The sequence below is a fragment of the Halichoerus grypus genome, chromosome 3, assembly GCF_964656455.1.
Source record: "Halichoerus grypus chromosome 3, mHalGry1.hap1.1, whole genome shotgun sequence".
Classification (NCBI taxonomy): Eukaryota; Metazoa; Chordata; class Mammalia; order Carnivora; family Phocidae; genus Halichoerus; species Halichoerus grypus.
In genome coordinates this window covers 58,361,423-58,372,468 of record NC_135714.1, presented here as the reverse complement: position 1 = coordinate 58,372,468, position 11,046 = coordinate 58,361,423, and the positions used below count along the sequence as shown (strand labels likewise).

At 36.2% G+C, this 11,046-nt stretch overlaps 1 protein-coding gene across 1 annotated transcript; it reads right to left on the bottom strand.

Annotated features, from left to right (window-relative positions):
• Positions 1 to 7,285: 7,285 nt before the first annotated feature.
• CXCL8 (C-X-C motif chemokine ligand 8) lies at positions 7,286 to 10,672 on the bottom strand. The gene is made up of 4 exons (XM_036078027.2): positions 10,539 to 10,672; positions 9,237 to 9,372; positions 8,866 to 8,949; positions 7,286 to 8,417 (listed from the first exon to the last, which is right to left on the bottom strand). Exons 1-4 carry the CDS (start codon positions 10,600 to 10,602, stop codon positions 8,396 to 8,398), a joined length of 306 nt encoding a protein of 101 aa, XP_035933920.2. The 5' UTR covers positions 10,603 to 10,672; the 3' UTR covers positions 7,286 to 8,395.
• Positions 10,673 to 11,046: the final 374 nt, after the last annotated feature.

Below are 11,046 nucleotides of genomic sequence, written 5' to 3'. Positions count from 1 at the left end.
GATGGTACTTTGCTGTTATATACATTTTTCTAACCTGTTCGGTCACTGAATATGATTATAATTATTATAGAAGAACCTTGGTATATTTTGCAAAATATAGCTAGAGATTTGGCAAGTTCTCAAAGCCCAGCATAGTTCTAGTAGCAAACCTCAAGAAAAGAAAGACAAAGCTGCACAGATGTGATGAATGATAAGCTTAGCTCCATCGCTGCCTAAGGGCCATGCTCCCTACAGATCAGTTTCATAGCCCACATACCAGGTTTATTGTTATTGGCAGAAAACAACAACTTACTACATGCTGTAGGTTATTTATTTATTTTGTTCCCATCTCCCTACTTATCCTTTTAAATAGACTTATTTTTAAAGAACAGTTTCTGATTTACAGAAAAATTGAGATGACATTACCGAGAGTTTCCATATGTCCTACACCCAGTTTCCAGGATCATAAACATCTTAACACTAGTAGGGTACCAATACCATTACATTATTGTTATGGACTGAATGTTTTGTCCTTTCCAAACTTATATGTTGAAATCCTAACCCCCAAAGTAATGGTATTAAGAGGCGAGGACTTTGGGAAGAAATTAGGCCATGAGAGTAGAGGCCTCTTGAAAGGGATTAGTGCCCTAGTGAGAAAAGACATGAAAGCTTGTTCAGACTCTGCTTCCCGCCAAGTGAAATAACAAGCAGGACTCAGAAGACTGCAACTGAGGAGAGGATCCTTATTAGAACCTAACCAGCCTGGCATGGCTTTCCAACCTCCAGAACGGTAAGAAATAAATACCTGTTGTTTATAAGTCACCCAGTCTATGGTACTTTTTTATAGCAGCCCAAATTGACCAAGACAATATTAACTGAAGTCCGTACTTTATTCGGATTTTCACAGATTTTACCTGATGTTCTTTTTCTGTTCTAAGATTAATCCAAGATACAGTACACTTAGTTGTCATGTCTCCTTAGGCTCCTGTTAGATATAATAGTTCCTCAGAACTTCCTTGTTTAAGATAACCTTGACAATTTTGAGGAGCGTGGTCAGAGATATTGCAGAATGCCTCTCTACTGGAATTTGTCTGATGTTTTTCTTATGATTAGACTGGGATTGTGGGTTTTCAGGAGGAAGACCAGAGAGGTAAAGTGCCATTTTCGTTACATCATTGCATTCCATCAATACAATTTATCACTGTTGATGTTGACCTTGGTTGACACAGTGTTTTTCAGGTTTCTCTGCTGTAAAGTTACTCCCCCCTCCTCCCCCTTCCATAATGTAATTTGTTTGGAATGAAGTCACAATGCACAGCCCACACCTAGGAGTACATAGTTACATTCCATCTCCTTGAGAAAGGAGTATCTGTGTAAATTATTTGGAATTCTTCTGCATGGGAGATTTGTCTCTTCTCCATTTATTTATTTACTCAACCATTTATTTTTATCAGTATGGACTCATGAATATTTTTGTTATGTTTGTTATAATGCATTGCTTTATTTATTTTGTTCTCAATTTGTTCAAGCTTTGGCCATTGTTCCAGCTTTCAGTTGGTTCATGGTCTTCTTTGACATGCCCTCATCAATTTTTTTTGGAGGGAAGCACTTCCTTACTTTCTGATGCTAGATGCTTAGGACTTCTTGTATAGTTCTTGACCCAGTCCTATGATCAAACATTTCTCCAAAAAGCTCTGGTTCATTTTATTGGGAAATGGTGTGCTTGTTGCTACTACAGTATCATCACTTCTAAGTCCTATCAGTAGACAAAGGAAGGAAATATATCTGTATTTACTAACCTCTTTATAAGTATTCCTATGTGTATCCATCTATATCTATACTAAGCTAAATATGAGTTCATATTGATGTCTCTAACTCTAACTCATTACTACATAGATTATTTTAATCTCTTCTTCTTGCTTATCTGAAAGCTGCTACTACAACAGTGAGGACCTGGCTCCCAGCAGCCGTTCATTTATTTAGTTGTTCAATTACATTGTTCAGTTACATGTGTAGCAGCATCAGAATTGTCAACCCATACTCTCTTATACCACAGATTTTTTCAACAGTCAAAATTTCAAAAGTTAAATCTGTAAAAACCAATGTATTGTGTCTAAAGCAAGTATGAAAATGGCATTCATTCTATTCTTAATAAATGCCACACAGAGCATCCCATATTTTTAAATCAGACTTCATATATCTTTGTTCGTTATTAGATCCCATCAAAATTTTAAATAATTGGAGAAGATATGGATTGAAACATGAAACACACAGCTTATATAAAATCTATGTAATATTACATATGGAAGATATAATCTAAATTCTAATATTAGTTGCCACTAACTTGTACTTCTATTTTGAGAGCAGACAAAATGAAACTGAGAATCTAAGTAAACTGGGAGACTGAAAAGATTCCTTCAGGAAAAATTGTAGTGCTAGGAAAAGGACTTACAAGTAGAAATCAGAGTGCATTTCATGTCAGCACAGAGGTTTCATTCAAGTTTTGTGAGAGGAGCTCATAAATACATCCAGATATATTTATAAATGGTATCAATAATAACAAGTTTTCATTTGAGAAGTTTCGAATGAGCTGTTTACTAAATGTGACTGGCATATACTAGAGAAGAATAAAGCTAGTGTGGAAGGGGCGCCTGGGTGGCTCAGATGGTTAAGCGTCTGCCTTCGGCTCAGGTCATGATCCCAGGGTCCTGGGATCGAGTCCCACATCAGGCTCCCTGCTCAGCGGGGAGCCTGCTTCTCCCTCTGCCTCTCTCTCTCTCTCTCTCTCTCTGACTCTCATGAATAAATAAATAAATAAAACATTAAAAAAAAAAAAGCTAGTGTGGAAAGTTGGTAGCAGGCTGACTCACATAAATCATGATAAGGCTCCTGGAGACCAGTAGAGACCTAAGCAGAAACAAGTTGTGACTTTAATAAAACATGTCTCCATATGGGATTCCTGTAAGGGGCCCGGTGAAAACCTTTGGAAGCATAAAGAAAACGTAAATCCAGGCAGAGGTATCTCCTAGCATGCTTTCCCATAAGCATTTCATTTAGGGAAACACTAAAAATATAAATGCGAAGGTATTTTGAACAGCATGGGATGAACGGCAAATTAATTGAAGATGCAGACAATGAAAAGAACCACGTCATAACATGATGAAAACATGAGCTAAATCGTGCCCTATGAAATAGAAATGCTAGCTATATTAAGATAGATCTTCAGCCCAAGCACCATGATTTTTTACACAGCTATCAGAACATTCTCTAGATAGGTCTGAAGCAGACTTTATGTGGAAATATCTGCAAATGTTTCCCATCTTAATTTTCCAACATACTCTTCTTTTAAGTCTATCAGCTTACTAAAAGATGTTGGAAAGTCTTGTAACAATAATATTTACCCAACTTGATTTTTATCTATGGGAGTGCAAAAAGTGTAGAAAGCCCTCTTTCCTCCCTCACGGGAGTTGGGTTCTTTGACCCTTAAGTAATCTTTTGGAGAATTCCTGATTGCTCCATCTGTAAATCTTGAGGAAACAAAACAGCTTGGTATTTACTGTGTTACATTGAAAATTTCCCTATCTGTTTTCTGTGATCTCTGCAAATTCAGCTGATGGTTACTGAACGTGGGGCAATTGCTTGCTGCTGTTTCTTTTTTTTTTAAGTGAGTAATGGAGAAATTATTGCTTTTTAAGCTTTCTTTTGTTTTTGCAGGGTTAATACAGTCTTAAGCAATTTTTGTTTGTTATATTTCTACCACAAACCAAAAGCAAAACTTTTTTATCTTATCTTCTTAAGTTTTCAAACATAGCCTGGATGGCAAAACAGATGTATTATAGTAGGAAATTATTATCTGCTGCTTTGTCAAAATCTTGATAATAAAGGAGTTTGCTTAGGTAATTTTAACCTATGAATCCATGTTTTGGTACATTTCTAGCAAACACACAGCAATTATGAAAATTATTTGATTTTGTATGTTGTACATATGATGTATTATGTATCATAGTATTTTACAACTCATGCAGTTTTAAGGAACACTTTATTATTATCTCTCCATATCTTTTTATTTTGTGTGTGTGTGTCTATGTATTTACATTTGTGTTTCTACTTGGTAAAATTAGATTTGTAATTTGTATTCCACAAAAGTGGATTAAAGTTATGGAGTAATAGATTGCATGTTAGAGTTTGTGTCTAAGTCTGTGTCTATACAAATAAAACCCATGTCTGTATACATAATTTTACTAATATCACTTATGCAAAATAAAGCAAAAATTTTCAGTTCAGCAAATTGACTGGCTTTTCCTTCTCTCTCATTCTTACTCTCTTATTTCTTTTTCTTTCTCTTATTCTTTTACATTGTTCTTTTTTGGCTTGTTTACACGATGCCTAATCTCTAGTTTGATCTGATGTGGAGCTGGGGCTCAATCCCAGGACCCTGAGATCATGACCTGAGTGGAAGGCAGATGCTTAACCGACTGAGTCAGCCAGGTGCCCCTTGATGGAATACTTTTGCTGTCCTATAGCAATGACAGCATAGATGAGAAAGTGGAGAAAATCCTTTAGCACATTTTAAAGGCACTAGAGATGAAATTAAAACGTAGATTTTTTTGAGAAGTAGTCATTATTAAGATTTACCAGATTGGTGCAGATGTCTTCAGCTGGCTTTCAATGTTGGACACTGATCATATTAACAATGTGTACTTAACACAGTAAGAGGTTTTGTACAAAGTTGGGGGTGCTTTGATGATTCATATTATCTACTTATTTATCAAAATCTTGAGAATAAAAGATTCTGCTTAGGTAACTTTAACCTATGAATCTATTTCTTGATGCATTTTTAGCAAAAAAACAAACCAACCCAAAATAGCAATTATGAAAATTAGTCAATTTTGCTTGTTGAATGTACTATGTATGTATTTTACAATTAATGCAGGTTTAAGGTGAGCACTTTATTATTGTCTCTAATCAAATTAATAATACAAATAGCATTAAAAATCCCCCAAGATCAGACTTTTGAATTTTTTTTTTTTTTTATGGTTTCTCACTTCCTTTTGGGAGGAGACCCAGGAAGAACAGCCCGTAAGGTTCACAATTTAAAATGAGAGTAATTGGAATCTACTAGAAGTTTTCAATTCCAAATCTAAGCCCTTTCAAGATTCCATAGTCCATTTAGTATAGCTTGATCTGTTAGTATTTGTTTTGCTTCATGCCAAACTCTACCCACACTGAAATTATTTCACTTCTCAATTTGTGACATGTTCTTGCTACAAATTACTTCTCCCCCGATGTCTAGACCACCCTTCCCCACGCATCCTTCTTCCCTTTGTGTAGCTAACTCCTACTCACCGTTCAGACTCTAGTTTAGATTTTCTCAGTGAAGCCTACTCGAGTTAGGTTAGATAACTCTTTGCTATCTGCTTCTGAAAAATCCTGTATCTTTCCTATGAACATTTTGTTAAAATTTCTTCTCTGCTATCTGTTTTATTTACTCATATAAATTCACATTTATTTATATGAGATCTGCACGATGAGAGACTGCAAAGGGTGGTAAGCCAAGGGAACTTGAATCTGCGGAGGACAACGTGGATATGAAACTCGGGCAGAACTCTGAGGAAGAAGAGGCCCTCTAACAGGATCTGAGAAGAAATAGAGGCAGGGAGAAATCACCTCGAGAGGGAAACAATATTTTTAGGAATGGTGAGTACCAAGGTTGAATTTCCGGTTGGTTCCTGGTTGTGCATTACTCATAAATCTTTCATTAATGTTATTATGCTGCACAGTTTTGTAAGGAAGTATATTGGGAATTAGAAGAGAGAAAGAATGGGCTTTGTGCTCCACACTGCAGATAATGTTGACCCATGGAAAAAATGGGAGCTGCAGGTACCTGAGTAGTTATAAGGAGCTAAATGACATAGCAAAAGCAGGTTGCAATGTGAACCAATGAGTGAGAAAATAGGAGAGGACACTTCCTCCCTCAACATCGCGGAGCTTTAAAAGAAAGTGGACTTAAAATACCCAAAAGCAATAGTAAATGAGCTGGGAGGTAGATAAGTGTGAATCAAAGTTCTAAGATCCATCTTTTTTGACTAGAAATGTAAAGTTAGGCATTGATAAGTTGGATTTCTTGAAACTATGGATTGTTGTTCTTCATCATGTGGTAAGTTTTCAGTCATTGTCACTTCAAATGTCTCTGACCCTTTCCTTTCTCCTCCACCTGTAAAAATCCAACTAGACATTGGTAAGACCTTATCCCCAAATCCGCCATGTCTTTTCATTACTTTTTCCTATTTACTACCTCTTTATCATTCTGATGTGAATTCCAGATAAAGTCCTTTTGTTTTAGTTCCTGGATCTCCGATTTTCTTTTCAGCTGTGTCTATTCTGGTATAAAACTTCTCCATTGAGTATTTTAGTCAAACTATTGTAATTTTTACTTTTAAGAGTTTTGTTTGAATTATTTACAGATATGCTTGGTCTTTAATCATATTCAAGCTTCCTCATCTCATATGTGTCTGTTTTACTCCTCAATGAGCAGAGAAGTGCTTTGTAAAGAGTATTCACTTCCCTCTTTCACTGAGTGCTCAGCTGTGCTAAGCTGTACAAACACCTGGGTTGGTTAATTAAAAATCTGAAGTCAGCCTTATTAGCAAAATGGAATACAAGGTGGGGGGGTGAGAAAATTTCCATCATTCTGTGGAAGGGACTACTGTTTGTAACCCATCTCTGGAAAAGATACCTGTTTTTCTACAGAGGTTTGTAATTTTCCACATAATATACAAAATGCTAAGGGAAGCATTTATGTTTGTTTGTTAGATTTTATTTATTTATTTTGAGAGAGAGAGAGAGAACCAGGGGATAGAAGCAGAGGGAGAGAGAGAATCCCAAGCAGACTCCACACAGAATGTGGAAAGCTACATGGGGCTTGATTTCATGATCCTGAGATCGTGACCTGAGCTGAAATCAAGACTGAGACACTTAACTGATTGAGCCACCCAGGTGCCCCAAGAATTCATGTGTTTTTTTTTTTTAAGATTTTATTTATTTATTTCACAGAGAGAGACACAGAGAGAGAGGGAACACAAGCAGGGGGAGTGGGAGAGGGGGAAGCAGGCTTCCTGTGGAGCAGGGAGCCCAATGCGGGGCTGGATCCAGGACCCTGGGATCATGATCTGAGCCGAAGGCAGAGGCTTAATGACTGAGCCACCCAGGCACCCCAGAATTTATGTTTTTTAACTCAAAGTATTTTTAATGTAAAAAGATATAAAACAATAACTTTCAAAACTATCAAAGAAAAATAAACACCTGATGACTTTGACAAGAAGTTTTATTTTAAATATTTTATGGTTACATCTATATTTCCATACATCAAAAACAGAAAAAAGTCTCTTTGGGAACACATAAAAGCATTTTAAAGTCAAAAAATAAAGTCAGTGTTTAAAAACACAATAATTTAAGTGAAATTATTAGAATCCATTTGTAAATGATAAATAAGTTTTATCTAGCAAGAAATTACTTTGTTAACATTGCCTGTTGAATTTTTGCTGTTTTGAGAAACAATTCTAACTCAGGGTTCTGATGATTCAACACAGCACTGCACAACAAGGCTGCCTGTGATAAGACAAGACTGGGAATATCAAAAATAGGATTGCCAGTTCAATGAAAATTTCAGATAAATAATGATATACTAAAAAATTAGCCATTGTCTGAATTCAAAATTAATTGGGTGTCTGTTTTTAATTTTGCTAAATCTGGCAACCTTGTTCAAAATAGTTCTCTAATATAACATCATTTAATATTAAAATAAATATAAATTCACTACCATCATTCTACCAGCCTATCAACAATACTTCCTTTCCCATTTTTCCAAATTTATGCACACATATCCCTATATTTATTTCTTAAATAAATATATAAATAATAAATAAGCAAACAAGTTTCACTTGAACATAATTCAGACAACATGAGAAAAAGTTAAAGTGCTTCCACATGTCCTCACATCTCTGTGAGGTAGGATGGTGGCTGATACTTTTTCTCCAGTTGAGGAATAAAGAAGAAACCAAGACAAAGTTGAACAGGGACTGGTGCATCCTGGCCAGCAGGCTGGGGTGGAACGATGTAACAACAACAAAATATATCCAGGATTTTCAGCTAAATTTGAATTTACAGTAAACAATGAATAATATTTTTAATAGAAGAGTGCCTAGATATTGCATAGGACAATGTATATGAGACATTGGAAGAAAACTATTCATTGTTTTACTTAATATTCAAATCTAACTGGGCATATTGTATTTTATCTGCCCACCCCACACCAGACCCACACGGAACATGAAGTGCTGAAGTAGATTTCTTTGAAGTCTCATTGGCATCTTTACTGAGGAATTCTTGGAAACCATGGAGAATGTGTTTATTTGTTTCATGGTTCCTGTTTCTCAGCCCTGAAAATAAATAAAATAAAAAAATTAATTAACAGTGTTCTAATAAGGAGGAAAGTATTGTTCTTGAATATATATTTACGAGGGAAATGAATAATCTTAGATATTCATGTGTTAGAAGTATCCTAATTTGCAACTATGAATAGAGAGACAGATAAGTTATCATCCAAGCCAGGACTCTTCTGAGAATGAAAGGGAACCATACCAGTGATACAGGGCACAGGCATAAGCCCAGAGTTCCCTGGTCAAACTGAGATGTATGGTCTTCCCAGGCAAGAATACAACTAATTCACTATTGCTACTTCTTTTTTTTTTAATCAAAAGGGCAGATCCCCAAAAGAGTAGAATTCCAGCAGCAACAGAAAATTTATAGGCTAACTTTTAGACTGTATGTCTCAGGATAAATGAAGAATCAAACAAACAAACAAACAAACCAAAAAACACAACTTACCTCTTCAAAAATATCTGCACAACCTTCTGTACCCATTTTTCCTTGGGGTCCAGGCACACCTCTTTTCCATTGACAAGCTTTACACTGAAATGAGAGAGATATGATTAAATCAGTACTTAGCAGGTTTCAGACATCCCTTTCCCCTTCAGTTTGTGGTTCCTGAAGTACGAGCATAAAATCTGAGTCCAAGTCGTTTTTAGTTACGAGGCATGGAAGTTACCATATTTAAATGCCATGGAGACAAAGAATCTTTCTTTTCTGTTCTGCCCACTACGGTATTCCTGTACCTAGAACTTTGCTGGATACTTCCACCTTCCTCCGTTATAGGTTTGCTGGAGTTAACATATCTAATCACTTTTGAAAGTACTTACATGATTTCTGAGTTTTCACAATGTGGGCCACTGTCAATTACTCTCAGTTCTTTGATATATTTGGGATGGAAAGGCGAGGAGTGAGTATTTATGCACTGGCATCGAAGTTCTGAACTCATTCTTGACAGAACTGCGGCTGTGAAAAAATAATAAAAACAAGGATTAACTTCATCCCAAACATGGCTCTGCTAGCTACTCTCTCCTTAATTCCCACCTGATAATATGGTGACTGTATGTTTGGTAAACATCACCTCTTTAGTAAAGTCATTCTTGAGGGAGAAGCCTGGATATTCTCCTAGCCCCTAAGTTCAATTAAAAAAACAACAGCTGTCATTAATGACAGCATTGATTGACTTCCTTCATAAAGACTTGGAGTTGTCTTTGTGAAATGTTGACATCCTTACGGTACTTTTTCTTCTAGTTGATATTGTGTAATCTTCTGTGATACCACAATGCTATTTATAGTATGTAAACTAAGATTCAACCACAGAGAAATTGCCTTCAGAAAGAATTAATAGAAATATATAAGTTTCACAAAGATGTCTCCTGTCTTAGCAAAATCTGTAATGCTCAATGGAAAAGAAAAAAAATGTAAAAACAAACATTTCCAACTGTATTTCTTTCATGGGAGGGATCCAAGAAGATTTACAGTTTGTCAGGGTGTCTTTAAATCCAAGAGGAAATGATAGCGTCTGAAGCTTGTCAATAAAACTGCACGGGGAGTAAAGTTACCCGAGTTACCTCCCTCGATATTAATAAATAATATGGGTAATTGTGGCCCCTCATAAGATATACTCTAGGGGCGCCTGGATGGCTCAGTTGGTTAAGCATCCGACTCTTGATTTTGGCTCCGGTCATGATCTCAGGGTCGTGAGATTGAGCCCTGCATCTGGCTCCTCGCTCAGCGTGGAGTCTGCTTGAGATTCTCTCTCTCTCCCTCTCCCTCTGCCTCTTCTCCCACACACTCTCTCTCTCACTCTCTAAAAATAAATAAATACATCTTTTAAAAAAAGATAATTCTAAATTGCAGATTTATATTAATGCATTTATATGTACGCATCCTATGGAGTATGAAAAATAGGAACGGGGTGTCTCTATTAATCAAACTTTATACTTTTCTAAGTATTGTAGAGATAAAACCTAAACAATTAAAGCTTCAATTTAACATTAAGTGACTGCAAATATTATTTCCTTTACTTGAATAAAAAGGATGTTTGCTATTAAAGCATTAAGGGCAATCTTGCTATCTGAGGATCACATTTAGACACAGGAAAACTCCGTGGACCAGAAAAGTCTGCTTACCTTCGCACAGAGCTGCAGAAAGCAGGAAAACTGCCAAGAGAGCAATAGCCAGCTTGGAAGTCATGTTGACACAAGGTGCCTTCGTTCTGGTTTCTCCCTGGCTCTTGTCCCAGATGCTGGTGAGCTCTGCTGTCCCAAGGGACTTCTGTTGGACAGAGAGCTTCTGTGGCTTTTTATATTATTCAGAGCAGCAGAGAATATGCACCCTCATTCTCACATTATGTCAGAGGAAATTCCACAATATGCAACCATCCGCCTGCCCTTTGAGAGCAGACCTGAGTCATCAGACTCCTCTAATTTGTCTCATCAAATTTTTGGCAGGATCGAAGTTCTATTGGATCTTTAACAGAATTTAATTTATTTTATTTAAAAATATATTTGTTTTAAAACATGTTTAAAAACCATTGTTAGATATTCAAGCTTCTTTGATACATTATTATCAGTTGTACTTTTTTATGTATAAATAAGTTTATTGTTGTACTATCTGGCAGTTGTTAGAGTAAGGTCA

Excerpts from the sequence above, each read along its gene's own strand:
- CXCL8 (XM_036078027.2), bottom strand. The coding sequence starts at position 10,602 with ATGACTTCCAAGCTGGCTATTGCTCTCTTGGCAGTTTTCCTGCTTTCT. Across the intron at positions 9,373-10,538 it reads TTCTGCAGCTCTGTGCGAAG|CCGCAGTTCTGTCAAGAATG; the intron begins GTAAGCAGACTT and ends ATTTTTTCACAG. Across the intron at positions 8,418-8,865 it reads GTGCAGATATTTTTGAAGAG|GGCTGAGAAACAGGAACCAT; the intron begins GTAAGTTGTGTT and ends ATTTATTTTCAG.